The 20,060-nt window shown below is 38.2% G+C and overlaps 1 protein-coding gene across 4 annotated transcripts in view; it reads right to left on the minus strand.

Annotated features, from left to right (window-relative positions):
- Positions 1–1,207: 1,207 nt before the first annotated feature.
- Positions 1,208–20,060, minus strand: part of TRPS1 (transcriptional repressor GATA binding 1) — a 322,262-nt gene continuing 303,409 nt past the window's right edge. For all 4 annotated transcript variants that reach the window (XM_077271107.1, XM_077271105.1, XM_077271108.1 and 1 more), the window contains 2 exons: positions 11,401–11,523; positions 1,208–5,221 (listed from right to left, as the gene is read on the minus strand). In XM_077271107.1, the coding sequence (XP_077127222.1) occupies positions 4,160–5,221; positions 11,401–11,523 (1,185 nt within the window). In that variant the 3' untranslated portion in view covers positions 1,208–4,159. The remainder of the gene's footprint in view (positions 5,222–11,400; positions 11,524–20,060) is intronic.

Below are 20,060 nucleotides of genomic sequence, written 5' to 3' on the forward strand. Positions count from 1 at the left end.
TTTATTTTTACTGTCTATGTTGTATGATCATTTGCAGTTTCACGAACATGTTGACTGCATTTAAATAATTAGCGATTTATCACAGCAGCGGTGGCACCAAAGTTTGCCTCCACTTCATGCTCAGTAGAAGACTACTGATTTAGTAATCAACTAAATTTCACATGTTACCTGTACAGAACAAAACATACCACCTACAGCCAATGCTAAGTCCCATAAGGAATATCTTACAGGGTTTATATGTTTTGGAAAACTATATTTTGTTAGAAGGTTCATTTGATGATACATGGATCCAAGGTTGTCTAGCTTCCAGGAACCCGTTCAATTAGATGTAATCTTTGGTAGAATCCAACAGCAAGTGTTTAATTTCTCTGCAGTGCCACAACCGAAAAAATTAAGTACTATACAGTACACGAATAGGCTGTGAATGTAATACACAAACGCTCTGGATTCTCCAAGGCCAGTGAGACTCTTCTTAGTCATTTAAGAAGTATTTCTTGGAGATAGAAATGCATTTCAATACACATTTTTTCAAAAACGATAAAAGGCCAAGACCCCTTTTACTGTTCTTATATACCACTTCATGTAATTTTCCAAATACTCACTGTTACCTCGTGACACAGCACTGATGCTGCTCAAAAGTGCATCCCCCTACTTTCTGGGATGCTACGACACAGAGCAATTGATGTGGTAAATTTTTTGATTTCCAAAACCATGCCTCTTATCTGGCCATGTGTGTTTGATGTACCCCACCTAGCCGCATTCAATACATAAATGTTTATTTGTCACATAAGAGAAAAGAAGTACGGAAAGAGTATGTGTACTGTCATGGCTTGTTCTTTGCTTTCTCTCTGCTCCTTTACAGCTCTTATGTGACATCTCGTGGCTCTCTCACTGCTTCCCTTGTGCTTTTTCCACCCTCCTTGACATGCCACAAACAATCTCTGAAAGAACATGATAGAAAAATAGGAGAAGCAGTGAGGGAGCCATGAGGTATCACATAATAGCTGTAATACAGTATCCCGCATAGGAAATGTGGATTACATCTGCGCTGCCAAAGTAATGCAATTCCAGAGGAGTGAAGAAGTTTAAAGGTGGTTTATTCAACGTGTTTCAAGGTCATTAAGACCTCTTCTTCAGGAAATACCACGTACAACCTGTACGTGGTATTTCCTGAAGAAGGGGTCCTAATGACCTTGAAACGCGTTGAATAAACCACCTTTAAACTTCATCACTCTTCTGGAATTACATTACTTTGGCAGCGCGGACGTAATCCACATTTCCTACGCGGTATACTGTATTATTTGGTCGTTGATCGACTCGTGGATCTGCAGCAGCCTGAATCTACACACGCTCTGACTCTAACATCAGGTGAGCAGTTTTTGATTGAAAGCTCTCTGGCTTCTTTGTGGGATAAGACCCTTGCGCTTTGTGTCTCCCTCTCTTTTAAATAATAGCTGCAATGAAATGAGAAGGAAGCACAGAACGAGCCATCTTGCCTTACCTGTAGCATAGTGACTCAGGAGGGAGAGAGGGCACGCAGGAGCAGCATCAGTGCAATTACTTAAGTTCTCAGTAAGCAGTTGTGAAATCATGTAATGTGGCATATAAGAAGAGTAATAGGAATATAAGCCTTTATACTTTTTAACAGAATGAGGATTGTCTTACGTGACACCTTATGGCTCTCACACGGCTTCCCTTGTGCTTCCTCCATGCTCCTTGACATGTCACATACAATCTATGAAGAAACATGGGAAGCCGTGAGAGCCATGAAATGTCACATAAGAGCTGTTAAGGAATGGGGAAGAAATACATAAAGAGCCATGCCACCTGATCTGTAGCACAGTGTCTCACTAGAGAGAGGGCACTCAGGAGCAGCATCAATGTTGTCACTTTAGTTCTCAGTGAGCAGTTGTGAAATCATATAAAGTGGCATATTAGAAGAGTAAGAGGAATATTCGCCTTTTTACTTTTTAACAGAAAGAGAATTAAAATAAATTTTAGCTTCTTGGAGTACCCCTTTAACTGCTCTAGCTACATAGGTTTTCTAAAACTAGACAACCCCCTTTAATGGCTATTTTTTTAAAGATATTTGGAACTGCGAATTAACAAATGAAAACCATTTGGTTACCTTCAGATTTAGGTTTAATAACTATTTAAAAACAAAACATAAAGAACATTATACCCTTAATTGCAATGGAAGCTGAGCATGACATGTAGCTGTAGATTAGATTTCAAGTTGGTCTTTTTTCAACGTTAACAGCTATGAAATTATGATATATCGGTAGAGCCATTTGCATTTCTTGGGAGTCACTAATATTCTAGTAAAGAAATGTTGATGTGTAAATTTAGGCTTTACCCAAAATTGTGTGCCATGACATTCCAAGTTGAAGACTATCTTTGTATATCATTGTTTTCATTATGCACATTCAGCATAGGGAAAAGGGTCTATTGTACATACAAATAATGCATTTTAACATGAAAGCGTATTAACCTTATTATCTTACTTTATGTAGTCAAACATTCTACAGCCAGAATTGTGAATTACAACCCACCTTCACGTAACACTTTGTTATAGCATCAGAAGATATTTAAATCACTCCCTATATAACATGAAGGTAGCTATGTCATGAGCTGGTCCGAAAATAATGAATGGAAGCCTCCAATTGTCTACTAATAGATTGCATTAAGAGTTAAGTGCTGTCACCAGTTCCATAAATTTGTAGGACTTATTGTTAAAGAGAACCGGTCGTGGTGAACAAGGTTGCCAATCCATGGACATCATACTATGAAGCAAAGCAAGCTGAGCAGATCATATATAGTTTTGAAGCAAAAGTTCCAATATAACTTGCAAATAACTGAAATCCTTGCACATAGAAGTCTTAAAAGTTGAGTGTATGGAGTCACTCGAGGTATTTTTCAGGGACATTTTTCACTTATAGATTACTTACTTATTACTGTGAGTTGAGAGCCCAGTGGATGCCCTTACAAAATGATTGACAGTCTTATTTTTTATAACATCTGTACAGAGACAAAGGCCTCACACTGCTTCTTGAAGGCTCAGAACTATCCACAGAACAGTTAAGTGTCTGATCGTTGCGGACTTGATGGGACCCCATCCGTAACAGCACGAACATGAATCCCATTCCTATTGAGTGAATGAAGAAGCAGTCAAGCTTACATACTACCACAACATTCAATGGCAATATGGCTGAGTGAGATACTTAAATGCTGTGCTCAGCTAACTTTGAAAGTGACAGATTCTAAGAAAAGCTGCCGCAAGCATACTTTTGGGCCAATTCATTCAAACAGAGGACATGTGCCATCCATTCTCAAATTCAGTTGGAGTCTCAATGGTGGGTGGTCGCCTACCCATCAGACACTTAACACTAGAGTTGAGTGTATCAACCACTTCAGTAATTTCTCATCGTGTTCTGGCCAATGGATGAGAGGATCACAATTCTCTTACTTTCTGGAAACCCCTCATACAGCTTATTATTCGATCTCGTGCAAATTCATCATTATGGCACTATGCAAAGATGACATTGAGCCACCCCTGGCTGATCAAAAGCCACGCCAGGAAACCTGGAAAGTTAGAGATTCACAAGCCTCATGTTCAGTGGCGAGAGACTACTGACATGGCCTATAGACCGTAGTCCCGCAAATTGATCCACCCTTCTATAATTAACAGGTATCATTTGGGTAGGTAATTATTTTTAATTCTTGGAACCCTCTATAAAACTACAGTAAACATCTTGTTAAATCAATTTCAAATTATACTAATTATTTTTTGACAAAACTATATATCAATCTGCTCAACATCACCTCCCCCTCATATATTTAAATGCCTAAACAACATAGCAGTAAAGTCCATTTCATGAAATAATCGATACTTTAGCCATAATGGCACATGAGATATGGACTTCCAAACATAGAAATTAAACTGATCGTAGTTCCCTTATTTCTGTTACAAACAACTTTAGATAGAGCACACATTAGACAGCTCAAAGACCGCAGCTATGCTCTACAGTTTTTAGATCAATGAACAAACCAATGTTGACTTCCACACTCAGAAAATGTATTGCAAACCATTTTCAGACATTACAAGCTACTGCATTTCTATTCAGAAGTCCCAAATCTAATTGTGCTAAGTGCTAAAATTTTATTCTTTAGTTTTTCCATTCTTGTCAACTTGTGCAACGTTCCTATGTAGGCCTCTCTGGATATGAGTTGTGAAATCATACTTGTCCGTACAAAGGTGTTGGCATATACTACATTGAAAAGGTCCATTTTCCCCATGGCAGCTCATGTGTAGAGCGTACATGACTTCATCCAGAAAGACAATGCCACAGTGCACACATTTAGTTGAAAGTTCATCTTGTGTACTTTTATCCACTTTCTCAGTTTTCACTACATTCAATGGAACTTCATCCTTTATACTTAAAGGTGACTTAATTTTATCTTTCGAGGCTCCATTGGATGCTGACCCAGGTCTGGAATGCTTCATTGCCAAGTCTAGAGGAATGTCATTATCTGATCCAACAGTGGAATATTGAGCAGGCAGATTAAAGGTGGGATAAGGCACATAATTTGGGCAAGGGTTTGGTAGGCCAGGCACGTGACTCAAGTAGTGAGGATTCCCAGGAACAGACAGCTTATATTTACTCCAAAATCTCAACCAGTCAGACTCACTTTGGAAGTCATTGTGAACCAACGGAAGTCCAAAGAGCGGATACTGATATTTTTCTATCGGACTTCCTGGAGGGGAGTAGTTAGGATGTTTAATAGGTCTCATATATTTTTCAATTGGGCTACCTCTTTCTGAGCTGCCTTTGCTATCCGAGATAGATGAACTGTTTCCTGGATCACCACTGCTTTCCTGAGGACTTTTTATCTGTATGTGCAAAGGTTGCATCCTTTTGTGGACATCCATAGTTTGGCTTACTATTATTGTCTGCTGAGCAGAATGGCTTTTAGTCAATGATGCTTGGGACTCATATTTATTCATTACAAGTTGCTGAGCTTCTCTCTGGTGACCTTCCATTGAATGATCATCAGACCTCCTCTCTAACGGACTTCCGTTAGTTTGCTCCTCGTTGCTTCCTCTTTGATGTTTACTTAACTGTTCCGTCTGCAGTGTGTCTGGGTTAAGGCGTTTCCTTGTCCGTCTTCTAATGATCTGCTCTCCATTGTTTTGCTTAATGATGTTTAAAGGTCTGGGAGTCTGTGTAAGAAATAAAACACATATCAAATAAGCCAAAAGTCATCTGCTTTTGATGAACAAATTTATTTCAAGTACATTAGACAATTGTACAGAATTAAAGTGTGATCTATGTTAATAATAATAATTCTTTAATAATAATAATAATAATAATAATAATAATAATAATAAATTCATAATTCTTTTAATAAGAAAAAAAAGAATGGATCTACCTGTGGCAATACATTTTTGTCTCCCAAATCATAACATTATGGACATGAAATTACTTGTGTTAAAAGGTAGCTTCAAATCTAAGAGAGACAGAAGACTCTGGGAATATAAACTGATGACGACCTTTGACAGTCTCACTGCAGGAATGAATGTGTCGCATGGATTTATGTCTTTTTACATCAACTAAGGAACTTGCCCCTCAGACCAAGTGGGGTCATCACAACAGAACCAACCCCAATCAGAGGACAATAAAACATTACTTATTTAAGAACTGGCCCAATATTTATGGACATAACTGTTTATCACTCATTGTAATTCTGCTTCATGTCACCTATCTTACCCATGGTTTTTCTTTTTTTTTCTGTGCTTTGTTGTGCATAAATATGTGATTCTCCAGAATTTCTTTTAGTCTTTGCCTGATGAAGAGACCTGTGTAGTCTCGAAAGCTTGCAATTTGTTACCATCTTTTCAGATAGCCATTAAAAGGTATCAACCACTGAGGACTCTCAATTCTAAATATTTTAGGCTAATGTTAACAGGTTTTTAAGACGATCCGGATATACATATTGCTTTTATTTTTCTGCTATCAGGATAGCTTCCAATGGGGAAGCATACTCTGACAAATTTATATGTAACATTTGAGGCGTGGAAGGGAGGACACAGGGATTAATTAATTAATGTATATTTTAGAGGAGGGAGCACATGTGGTGTTGGGGTGTCTAATAAATTCATTTTTCCATTAGAGGTGCAGAGTAGTAAAAAATATTTATTATCTCGATGAAAAGTGCACAGTGACTAATTTATATTTTAATGGGTGGTGCACTGTGGCCAATTTAACTAGGAATGGTGGCTAATTTAATTATATTCATTGGCGGTTAAACGGTGATTAACTATCTGTTCATGGCCACATTGTGATGCAGATTTGTACTCTTGCACAGTGTGAGGATGCGCAATTATTTCTGCTGATGCAAAAAGGCAATACAGGAACAGGAAGCTTGATGCCTCATGTCTACAGAGCATAGTGGATCACAGTAGTGGATTTGTAACTAAAACTTCATATTTCAGAATTTTGCCAAAAATCATTGCAATGAGTGTTCCCTGTTAAGAATTAGAAAAGGATGTAGTAAAAGAAGATGGAGAGGGAGCAGCATCATCTGGACCATTTGGGCAGAGGATGCTCCTTTACTATTTAAGAAGACATAAGTAGGTGCATTCTGTTTTGCATTGGAAGATCCCATCCTCATAAAATATTTGACAAGGGGACAAGGATTGCTATATAGCCCACATATCCATTATGCTTTTATTTCCTTCCATGGAAATTCATTCTTATGTGGATATACTTTGTTTCTGAAACACTAAATTTTCACCTATGGTAGCTCAAAAGGACATTACTTTCAGATCAATGATTCATGCTCTGAACATCACTGGTCTTTTCTTTGGATATAACATAACACTTCTGACCTAGGGCCTCCTTCTGTCACCTCTACAGAGTCAGTAAAGTCACCATCAAGCATCTATGTCTTTCCCATAGTAATGTGTCGTTGTACGCCAAGAGTTTAAGAGCTCACATTGGCCTTGATATAGCTTCTATTCAGGCAGTAAGTCATGGCAGAGCTAGTTTAAAAGAGTTAGTTATAGAATTTTCTTAAAAAATAGCTTTGACAGACTAAGAAGCATAGAAAAATTCATAAAATTCCATAATAAAATAATAGACATCCGATTTTCCTACAGATTTAAGGGAATAAACCACTCCAAAGAACAACCAGTATACTGTGCTATATTAAAAGGTAATCTTTATTAAACAAACACTACAAACACCTGTAGCTGCAATTTCAATTCATGTTAATCTCAATAACCAGCAAGTATAATATATGTCACTACTTGATGAATATAGGAAAATACATCAACGCTTACAAGGTCTACCCTTCATATGAAAAGTGCTAAGTGCTATTCCCAGTAACAACCCCAGGTGGCGTCCTGTAATCATGGACACCTATTTCACCATGGGATCAAGTGAACGCATATTAAGAATCAGACACTTACATGAGAGGTGAACTTATCAGCGTGGTTTTCCTAAGCGCCCAAACGCGCGGGTTCGCCTCCTGACGAAGGGACGAAACGCGCGTTGGGGCGCTTAGGAAAACCACGCTGATAAGTTCACCTCTCATGTAAGTGTCTGATTCTTAATATGCGTTCACTTGATCCCATGGTGAAATAGGTGTCCATGATTACAGGACGCCACCTGGGGTTGTTACTGGGAATAGCACTTAGCACTTTTCATATGAAGGGTAGACCTTGTAAGCGTTGATGTATTTTCCTATATTCATCAAGTAGTGACATATATTATACTTGCTGGTTATTGAGATTAACATGAATTGAAATTGCAGCTACAGGTGTTTGTAGTGTTTGTTTAATAAAGATTACCTTTTAATATAGCACAGTATACTGGTTGTTCTTTGGAGTGGTTTATATCGTGGTCAGTTGTATGTGCCGTTACCAAACAAGGGGATTTTGTGTTGTGCAGATTTAAGGGAATGTAAAATAAAAAAATAAAATCAGCACAAAGAATGGGATGTGATAAAATAAAAAAATTAAAATCCACCCGGCAAATCCCACTCCACTTCAGCACCCTTGCTCAGGCGGCCCCACCGATCATTGTTTGCAGTCTTGCGATGATAATGTGCCCTACGGACTACAATCACTCCAATAACTGGCCTTCAAAATGTGCTTCTATTACTGGTAAGTTAAGTGATTGACTGCAGCGTTCAAGCCTGTTCAGCTAGTACACCCTCACTGTAGAGATGCTAACAAACAGTGGCAGGACCACTGGAGTGACAGACATGGAGCTCTTGGGGAATTAGGGGGGGAAACAAAAGATATTTTTCACCTTTTTATAAAATCCACTACTGTAAGGCAAGTTTAAATAACAGGTCAACCTCTTTAATGTAAGATGATAGCTTTAGGGGGAGCAGAGGCAGCAAAGGGGTCCACAAAGGCCACCAAAAGTGACAAAAAAGGCACATGATGGGTTAATGTTGCTGGTTTAGATTTTGCTTTGGAGCCCAAGAGCTTCTGAGGTTTCATTTTGGAATAAAAAATAATATAAAGCACGTAATACGTGTATTGTGCAGCTCATTTAATAAAACGCAATTTTACCTTAGATATGATCCTAAATATTTATAGAAGTCTATTTTCTGCTTCTGAATTGATGAGTTCCAAAAATATAAATATAGGAAAGCTCAGAATTTTTGCAATGCTTCATTTTGCCTGTCTCTCTTCTTTGGTAAATGGGATGAGTGACACAAAATCTGATGGCAGTGAATAAGCAAAAAGGAGAGAAATAAACAGCCCAAACCATACAGTTCTGAAATGAAAATGCCACGCTGTGTTTCAGTATATTTTAGAAAAGTGTAATTACACAGAGAGAAGGAAACACAACAATAGACCATTTCAAGTTGACTTTCTAGAAGGTGTTACACTTCATAAGTCAAAGGGAATATTGCAGGTAAAGTTCACTATAAATTCTGTTGCAGGAAAATATCTCAGTGCCAATAATATCCGTTCTCTGGGGAGCAGTCGATCTCGGACTATTTTCCAGAGGAGCAGAGAATTTTACAATAAATATTATGTGAAGGAATGGAGAGAAAGGCTTTAATAACGAATGCTGCTGCACTAGAAGACAACCTAAGCGCTCTCTAATGAAGTGCTATATATTGTATTTGTGGAAAAGATGTGAAAGCTCTATGAACATGAAATGGTTTAGAAAGATTCTGAAGGCTAATGTTCACTGACCCCAATAGATAAAAACAATAACTCAACTTTAGGCTACGTCACACAACTGATTTTCTCTAATCGGTCCGATTATGATATTCACAGTGGGATCAGAATGCGTTTAGAGAGTGATCAACGTGTGATCAGAGTTTGTTTAGAGTGATCAGAATGTGTTTAGAGAGTGATCAGAGTGTGATCAAATTCTCCATCTTCTCCATTCAGTTGTCCATGAAAATTGGCCGATGTCCGTGATATCATCCAAGTGAGGTCTGATTTTTTTTCAACTGACCCCTAGACATGAAAGGCCAAGTGTAATCTGATAATCAGATGCAAATTATGCATGAGGTAACTTTTTTCCTTGAACTGAGTAAATCCGAGGAAAAAAATTGGACATGTGCAAGGCCCCATAGAATAAAATGGGGACAAGAGCTATCCATCAAAATGATGGAGAGTACTTGTCTGATTCTTCCAGTCGTGTGCATGAGCCCATAGTCTTGTGATGGTTTTGAAGGGCACTGAGAATTTGGAACTTTTCATTTGTACTTAAATATTAATTTTTCATATTACTTGGCTGGGGAATGGCAGGTCCATTATAGTTGAAATCTGCTGTTTAAGTAGTTTGGTAAAATGTTTGGCACCATTAACATTAAAGGGTTATTACTATCTAAAATGTTATGGTGTATGGCTAGGATAAGCTGTAACATGTTGCCTGGTGGAGGCTTGGCAGCCATACACTATGAAAAGGAGGTAATTGGAAACCTGAATCATTTAAGAACATTAGTTGATAGTAGTTGGCTGGATGGAGTGTAGGGGTATGTACATAAAGAGTTTTATTTTTGAGGTGTTCAAAACATTGAGCTTTCTTAGTGGAAACCTCTTTAGAAAATTTTCCTTATTCGGGTAGTTTTTGGAAGCGCTTTTTGTTTCCTGAAGTATTTCGATGGGTTCTGGGGTATGTGCTCATATCTTTAAGATTCCGGTAGATCAGCTGAAGTTTTCTTTGGCAAAACTGCCTCAGGAAGAAGCTAGAGATCTATTTCCTGAAGTAAGTGGCTTTACTGGCAGATTTTTCATGGTTCTTGTCTTTCCTCCGACATATACTCAGCCAGTGCATCCCCTGCCACACCGATGGTTATGCCTAGGTTTCTTGGCTGTCCTTTTATTTCACATGGAATATAAGTTGCCTCCAGAGAGGTCAGCAGTTTACTCCCCTCTTTCAATACAAAAGACATCTTCATAAGTAGCCATATAAAATTCCATGACCGATTAAGCAATTACTGTATTTAAAAAATTTAAATAAAATTCTACCAATGAAGTAAAAAAGATTTTACTGCTCATAAAGGCATGCCACAGCAATTCCAATGGGCCTATGTGTAGAGGTACCTTGGAATCCACAAATTTAATCAACGTAAACATCAATCTACTCCCCTTTAGCTTGACATTTTAAGAATAGTCAAGCCAATAAGCATGAATAGTCAACACAACTGATATTTGGCCCATTCTGTCGGCTGCAGCATATGTGGTTCTTCTTAGTGTGAATTACATGAAGATACAATCAAGTACCCACATCAAGAAGGGACAGGACAATTTTTTATGGGGCCATGCCACCCAGGTTTGCATCTATACCACTTACAGTTCAGCAACAAGCAAACGAGACAACTTACCCCACCCCTGCATAGTTAACATTCCTGGGAACTCGACAGGCATGATGAGATATCCAAACTGAAGAAAAAGTTGCCGTTCTCCAGGATAATTTTTGCTTCTTTATTCAAACTCTATGTGCATAGACAACATTTAAAGTAGGTATCAAAACATCTGACACGTTTCGGAATACAATTCCTTAATCACAGCTACGATTAAGGAATTTCATTCTGAAATGCGTCAGCTGTTTCGATACCTATTTTAGATGTTGTCTAAGAACATGGATTTTGAATAATGAAACAAGAATTCATCCAGGAAGACAATGTGCAGACTTTTTCTTCAGTTTGGACCTCCAGTTCATTATCCATAAATAATTCTAGAATTTATTATTTTAGAAAATATACTGAAAACAAAAAAATGACTAGTGTTAGCAATAAAATACAAAAATGTTCAGAAAAGGAGGGCGAGGGGGATTTGAATATTTCATATTACTAGAGAACAAATGTATTCATATATCTTTAGACTTGGCAATAAAAAATGGGAACTTGTGCTTTGCCTACCGAGTGCAGTTTCTGGTAGAGGCCACAGGCGTTGCAGACGTAGCCACCATTGGCATTCTTTCGCCAGAGGGAAGTCTTTGTGGTCAGGCAGTTGGCACAAAAAACCCCAGAACCTCTACGTCTCTGAAAAATCAAGAAAGCAAAACATACATCAAACATGAGCAATAATATTATTTTTTTTTCAAAGGGTGAAATTAGCAAGACTTTCTTTAACATAACGGAAAAGGTCTGTTCTATGGGGAGATCAGCAGGCCAAGTTTTCAGACCAAATTAAACACAAATGAAATGGTTTTCATCATAATTAGATCTAGTTGTTCTAATGAATTACTTTGTTTTTAGAAATAAAAAAATATATATAAATTGGGGCTGCAGTAAGGATTAAATGTCTCTACTACTAAATCTGGCAGAAGAGCAGTCAGAGAAAATATGAGAAATCTATTAAATATTTTTCTTTACATGTGTAGATTTATGAATCTTATGACAAGTACAAGGTTATTAATCAAATCAAACTCCACTTATATTAGTAATAGGACTCTGAATTGGTAGTGTAACAATAAAAAGATAACAATCACTGGTTAGGGTTATAAAGGCTCTCTAATCTTCTTAGAAATAGTAAGCTAAAAATAGCTTCCGATATCATGGAAAATGCGCCTGACAATTGGTTTCCAATTCCCATCCTATACATTGAAGCTTGACCCGGTGTCTAAGTCATCATTGCATAATGTTTATATGGTACCCATGGAAAGGTTACCACCAGACATACTGTAGCAGAAGTAAGCCATTTTGAACAGCGGCAACACCTTCATGTTTAGTTTTTCAAAGAGGTTTTCCAGTTCCAGAAAAAAAAAATTGTTCCTTTGCTGTATTTTGTCTTAAAAGACAAACTGTGATTTACTCATCCTCACTATGTCCAGTGCATAGTCTCCATAACTGCTTCGGTTGTCATCTGCAGTGGTGACGTCATACCAACGGCAATGCAGCCAATAACTGAGCTCAGCGGTTCTGCCCTAGTTGACGGCACAAGCTGCTTACAGTCTCTGAGCCCAATGAATGACTGCAGTGCTGTTGACAAGACATCAACGCTACGGACGGTAACAGATGCCTGGGAGCAGCAGCAAAGACTCAATGCTGAGGAGGCCAAGTACAAAAGGATTAAAAAAAACATATTGCAGCCGGGGACAGGGATTTCAAAACTGGAAACTACCTGAAGATATTAGAAACTGTCTAAAGACACCAAACTGGTATTTCCTTCTAGAAAATGTAAGCAAAATTGACAAGATAGTTGATGAATATTCAGCAGTGAGATCCACATCTACCACAAGAATGGGGCACCTTCATAAGGTTTCTGTAATTAAGTGGAGGCCATGCATGTACAGCGCTTTCCATTCAGTTCTATGTGAGATCAAAGGACAGCAGAGTAGTGGTGAGACATGCACTTGTAGGACATTTATGGCATATTTTGCCGATATGCCTGAATTGCCCCTGATGGGCTAAGCCATATAACTTAGTATCGTGGCCAACATTATACATTGTGATATAGTGAGTTATGCCAGGAAAGATTCAGTAAAGTATAGTAATAACGGTCCTAGGAGCGCTGGAAATGAGACCAAAACAAGGATTTTAGTGTTGAACCACTGCGTTTCAACGGTTAAACCGTCTTCATCTGGTGGAAGTTTTCCACCTGATGAAGACGGTTTAACCGTTGAAACGCGGTGGTTCAACACTAAAATCCTTGTTTTGGTCTCATTTCCAGCGCTTCTAGGACCGTTATTACTATTCTTTACTGCATCTTGTATCCTCCTAGAAGGTTAACGGCTGGAGCTGCTGTGGACCCTTTGCTTTCAATTTTAACTGTGACCCTCACAGCGCTCCCCAGTGACCGCTTTCTTTTCCCTTTAATTTCATGTCAGGAAAGATTGACCTTCATCTAATCTGTATGGTAACCTTACACTACCGTAAGGCAGACGAAGGAGAATATGATGCACAAAATAATATTTATTGTATTTACAAAAAATGTAAATAATTTTTTTTCTAATAATTCTATTACAACTAAGATTTTCCTCTACAATGATGTTGATGGCCTATTCTTGGATAAAAAGGAATTTTTCCCAACATTTACATCCGGCCATTGACCGATCTGGTAACAGCTGATCGTGGGAGGATAAGGTGATCAATAACATTTTAGTAGAAAATCCTTTTAATCACTTTCCACAATGTAGAAATGAAGGAATTGCCACAATCGAAAAAATAAATACTTTTCAGATGCTGGCAATTCTCACCAATTTATTCACAAATCTAAAGAAAATGTCACTGTCGATTGTTACTTTCCAGCAAAAGATAGGAAAAGACTGCAAATAGATTTATTAAGCATGACTGGAGAGATAATGAACTCTCAGGATTAAGGGCGCTCTAAATATCCACCAGGAGAAAATGAACATATCTATAGAAACAAATAAAAACATTACATGCACATGACAGATGATTGTTATTTTACATAAGTTACACAACACAATATCCCTCTTGTACTTTATATGTTGAGTAGTGGCAGATGGATGATTCAGAGGACATCCACTTTGGATATATGCTGGAAGATGTCCCATTAGGACAATAAATGAAGAAAAGGTCATTATGGAAACGTCAGAAGGCCAAGTGTTGATGGCAGCCATTGTGTCACTTCCATATCCTTAATACAGTTCCTCTTGACAGAGTGGTAATTTTGCATAGGTTCTTCGATATTAGAAACCTACCCCATAACAGACCTATGGGCTGACTATATGATACTGTATGTCCCTGTGCCCCATAGTCTTTTTTTCAGCCAACGTAAAAAAATAGAATTTTTTGTTCTAGAGGTGTAAATATTTCCACATATTAAAGGGGGAAATTATTGATTTCAATGGATCCTCTGTACTGCATATTATGGTAGAAACACGCTTTTTACGGTTAATTGCTTTGTAGTTTTCTGGTTAAACTTGTATAACTTTTTTGTATAAATTTTAATGCAGGACAAGGAGCTCTTTGGTCAAGTCATGGCCACATCTCCTCCACCTGGTGGGAGCCCCTTAGTTTATGCTCCTAATAAACAAGGACAACAACTGATGGCAAGGTTCTTTGGAGCAGAACCATCCACAAACACCACAAGACCATCTTCATAGTAAACTGTTGGTCATTATGGCTTCACTAGATGGAATGTTTTATCAGAAAATGACCTACTGTTTAAATCAGGTTTTTATGTTAATTTTTTTTATTTGGTAATGTTTTTTCTTTTTCTTAAAGCAATCTGTATATAAAAAAAAAATAATTGTTTCAACTTTCACGCTAGTCATTGAGTATGTTTTAGCCTCTTACATCCTGTTGATTTTTGCCTTAGTCTTCATCAAGACGTTAGTTTATTGGTTGAAATAGATGGACCTGTATCTTCTTTCAAACTGAAGACTATTTCACATGGAAGTTCATCTGGATCAGTTCTTGCCCCCAGTACTGGGTCCTCTCTCTATGAGCAGTGATATGGTCTATCTCTATGGTGTTCACATTTGGTTCAAAGATGCTTTGATTATTAGGACAATAAGATAAATTGAACCCCCCGAATAATGATGGAAGAGTATGAATGGTATTTCTCTACTTTATCCAAAAGGGATGAGAAAAATCTAGCAAATTCGCTTTAATAAACAGCAAAATTCCCTTTATTAGAAACCAGCAATTTTAAAGGGTTTATTCAAATTTCACCAATTTATTTAACACAAGTCTGTGCTGCAGAAGTGAAGTCTACTGCCAACGGAATACAATGGATGTAATTGTACTCTGATACATTTCAAATGCAAACCTTTGTACAGACATAATTTTGGCCTGAAGACTGGAGCACTTTCTTGGCACTGAATGGGCATTTGATTCATCAAGTGTTTCACAATGCATAAGAATTAAATAAATAAAAAGTACACCCTGGCGCAGCATCAGCTTTCTGTAGGATATTTTCCCGCCAGATGCAAGCATTGGAAGGAACACCTTTGCTAAACTAAATGCAAACATGCATTTACGGAGTTCTGGTCTGCCTGATGATTAACTATACAACTGATCAATACTGGGGGGCAGAAGCGATCAATATACTCAATAATTCATTTGTAAAAATAACAGAAATTACGTTATAGCAGTGAATAGCAATTCTCTTTTATATGATGCAATATTTCTTTCATTTTATAGGGACTATAAATATGTTGACACTTTAAGGAAAGCTGTTTCGAGGATTTATCGCTAAAACTACTTCCGCCACCTCATCTGACCTAAAAAATAGATTTTTTTAAACTTAAGAGACTGGTAAGTGTAATGCTACATTCCTTCTAAACTGACGTTTGATAAACTGTTGCTTTGTATTGAAATGACCACGGATGTGTCCATTGGGCATATAGAGACCAATAAAATGCAAGAAATTCTCAGCTCTTCAAATGATCTTTTGATTGATCTGGATGACACTAAAGTTATCCAAAGACTCCAAAAGGTTTTATCCATAATATGATAAAAGCCTAAAACAGGGGCATGCGCAGAATGTTGGCTCCTGTGCAGAAATAGTTATCACTTCCGTAAATGAAGGCAAATTGGAGTAGACGATGACCCAGAAGTAAGCGTGGGACAAGAGTATGATCATAAATAAGTACAACACAAGGGTAAAGGCAAAAACATTGCGCATGTGCCGTCATTTGTACTACAGTGCAATGTTTTATGTATCCCATCGACAATATTTAGATCCAGTCGGAAAAACATGTCGGTGGGCTGTGCTGCAGAAGTGAATCAATTCTCCAGAAAAGATGATGAGCAAAAGGCTTTCAATTCACAATGCATTTCAATGTCATGCCGGCGCCTTTTTCATGTGAAAAAAACATTTTTTCACTTGAAAAAGGTGCCAGTACGGTGTTGAAACACATTGTGCATTAAAAGCCTTTTTCTCATCATCTTTTCTGGAGGATTCACTTCAGCAGTGCAGCCCACCTACGTGTTTACCCAACTGGATCTAATGTCTCCTGGGGGGATTTATTCTCCAGCCACGAGGCAGCGGTTTTTCTTCATACCGACATAGGAGTTGTGCCTTTTACAGCACCACGAGGTGAGCGTAACCAGCACTCTCCTACTCTTCCTCCATAGGGTATCATCCTATTGTGTGCTGATTCCCACTCCTAGATTTACACATCGACAATATTTAAGCATCATTTGTGTTAATTAAAGGACCGGGGGGGGCAGTGGGACACACTTGCCGTGAAACATTAACGTGTTTCCGGCAGAAATCTGGAGTAAAACACTTTGAAAAGTTGCAAAATGTTTGAGCAATGGGAGGTTGCATAAAAATATTACAACTTTTGGCATTTTCGTGCCAGACTTGCTCAACTCTGGTAAAATGGGCAGAGCTGAGTTGGGAAGGTGTTGGGAGGGGTCATGGCAACACTAGATCATCTAATTTATGAGATATGGCACACCTTATGTGACAAGACTTACTCCAGTCTATCGCACTTTTAAGATGCATCTTATTCATTAAGAGACACGTATCTCTTAAGGAAACAGGCACCACTAACTCAACTATACCATCTCAGCAAGACTGGTGTGAACAACGGTGGTATTGATGAATCACAGCCTTTGCTCGACAAGGTAAACCAAGCAAACAATTAAGCTGCCATTTGCATACAAAGCAAGTTTTTTTTCAAAATTCATTTTTGAAGGCATATCGTGCCACATTTGACTAATATTTTCAAGCCAGACATGGCTGGTGGAAGTGGTTATGCGAGTCAAGGTGGATTGATAAATAAATAGGCTAAATGAAACAGACTGCCAATTATTTGACGACCAAGCAAAATGCTTATTCGATGGGTGAAATTATTTTTAAAAATCATCCTTCTAATGTGTTGCCGAGTACAATGGCCTATCTTCACAGAATGTTTGAACTACTTATCTTTCTGTGAAACCAGTGAAAAGCTTGCTTTAAAGTAATTGTGTCAAAGAAGAAAGACGCTTTATTATGAGAGCTACTATGGTGATCTCCGCAGAGTTCAGATCTCCCTAGCAAACCACCAAAATACGGTATATCATATTTGCCAACTCTCCCAGATTGTTCTGGAGGCTCCCAATAAAGGGGAGACCTTCCACATTCTTGGAAGAGTTGGAAAATCTTCTAAAACATCCCAGAAAGTAGCGGTTCCTGAAGATTTCTCATGTGTAGCTACACAATGCCTTAGCAATCAGAGCTCAGTATCCAATCGCACATTCCTGGGAAGAGTAATTCGGCGTGAAGGGCAGCCGCAAGTTGTGATGGTGAGTATGGTTAACAAGAGAAGACACAGTTAGGAAAGCTCCTGGGGGCATTAGTAAAAGTTGGCAAGTATTTAGTATACACTAGAGAATGTAACATTCCACATTAACCATTTAGACACAAAGTTGTGGAATACACAATATGACATATGATCATTATAAAAGCTCCCGATTGGCTGGTAAGGAGTATGGGGTACACCATGTGACTCTGCAGAATCAGGAACTCCTTTAGAAGTACAATTATGTTCTACTTTTAAGACGTCTGAAGGTTTTTTCTTTCATAAAAAGAAACAGATTATAGAAACCTTAATTATAACCCTACAATAAGATGGCAATGCTGGCATTTCCCACTACACCAGAGTATTCACAGCATCATTTTCATTCCTAGACCAGAACATGGACTGACATTGGCCTTTTAATTGTTATGCATTTCATTAATCAGTTGAAGTCAATACCACCAGCCGCATGCAGCCGTCAGCCACATTATACAATTTCAATAACCTCTCCTACGATCATTTATCAGCGCACCGGGCACCATGTACTGCTGTAATCTGATCCTTTCTAGATCGCTGCGAAAGGCTGAGTGATGAACCTTCTGCATTTAATACAAGTATTTCAGCGATCTATGAAACCTATATTATAGTAGAAAGCAGATTGCATCAATGTATATGAGAAGAGGTAAAAGGATGGTTTATTATGCAAAGTAATGTTTCCTTATTCACTATTCGTTAAGTCATTTTAACCTGACTACTAATATTTTGCCAGAGTCAAGATTTACAGTGAACTCTTAGGTCATCGAAATTATCACATTTTCAAATTCATCAGCAGAGAGTTGGAAAACTGGACAACCAATCAGGAAACCTAGAAAGTAGAACAAGTATCAGCAATCCCATGCAGCCAAAGAGACATCACTTTTTCTTAAAAGGGTTTTCTGGGCTCCACATAAAGTTCTGCAGTCACTCCATGTGACTGCAGTTTTTACACTGTCAAGATGCCGCTTTTTTGCCAGCTAGCAATTTGCATACAAGCGGTCACGTGCTGATTCAATTCTTATCCACCTCTCTCAATAGAATGTTGAGAGAAGTTAAGAAAATATGCTAGTTGGCATGTGACCAGCATTATGGAAATCTCAATTGTGATCACGTGGCGATCACTCAAGAGATGCAAAAGAGCAGAATCATGACAGTGTGCAAATTGCATAGAGTGACTGCAGAAGTTTATGCCGAGCCAGCAAAATTCCATAAATGTCACCTTAAAGGGAGTCTGTCATGTAAAAACTGCTATTTACCTACAGATATGGTGTTAATCTGCAGGTTAATAGAGTTCTGACCCTGCCGGGAGGAAATTGACTTTATTCCAACCAGCAGCCTCGGCTTTCAGTCATAGAGGCGTGTTGGTGTGGATTTAGTTGCCGCTCAGTGAATATTTTGTGACACCCTGACACTAACAGACAGCCAGCTCTTATGCCGAGTTAGCTGTCAGTCAGTGCCTGGGTGCGGTCACAGCTGCCGCTCTATGCACTGTGTGGTGACTGAAGCTACGACGGCGGCACTGCTAGGACTGAAAGCCTGAGGCTGCCGGGAGGAATATAGTTCATTTCCCCATGGTGAGGGACACTAAGTGCAGTGGCCTTATGGTGTCAGAACTCAAATAACGCACAGATTAATCCTACATCTGCAGTTTAACAGTGTTAGTTTAAGTGACAGCTTTCAATTAAAACTTAAAAAAATGTAGGGATGGAAGAGCTCCATCGTAGATTAGTAAAATGACAATATACTGTGATGAAGATATATGGCAGAGTATGGTTAAAGTGATTGTATTTATACATTCCTATGGGGGGGGGAATCAAAAAAGTTCTAAAATAGACCAGACACGTGCCAAAAAAAATAAAACAAGACAATCTTACCAATTCTCAATGACCATTTTCCATTCCATAAATTAAAAGAAAAAAAAACAAAAAACCTTAGGGTGAATATAAATATTCTATGGCATTCTAGATTATATGGCAAGTCTAGGACATACATATACGCAAGATAAAATGCCCTCGTAAAAGTGAACGCACTTGGGGAATATGAATACGGATGTATAAATTAATACAAAAAGTAAGAAGAGGTTTTAAGCTCTGAGTCATTTCCTTGTAGGCGTTTATAACCATCAAATGTTCCACAGTTTATTTTTTTACTCTCACGAGTTCCATTTCTTCTGTGATATTAACAACTTCGTAACTTACAAGCTACATAACATGTCTGAAGAGGCAGAGATTTGGCAAAATTAGGAAATCTGGAACATTCATGTTGCTACTGTATATAGAAATGTCTCTTCTGCAGCAGCTTGAGCTTCAGAGATGATTTTTTTTGCAGAACCTCGAACAGAGA

This window comes from Ranitomeya variabilis, chromosome 6 (genome assembly GCF_051348905.1).
Source record: "Ranitomeya variabilis isolate aRanVar5 chromosome 6, aRanVar5.hap1, whole genome shotgun sequence".
NCBI classification, from domain to species: Eukaryota; Metazoa; Chordata; class Amphibia; order Anura; family Dendrobatidae; genus Ranitomeya; species Ranitomeya variabilis.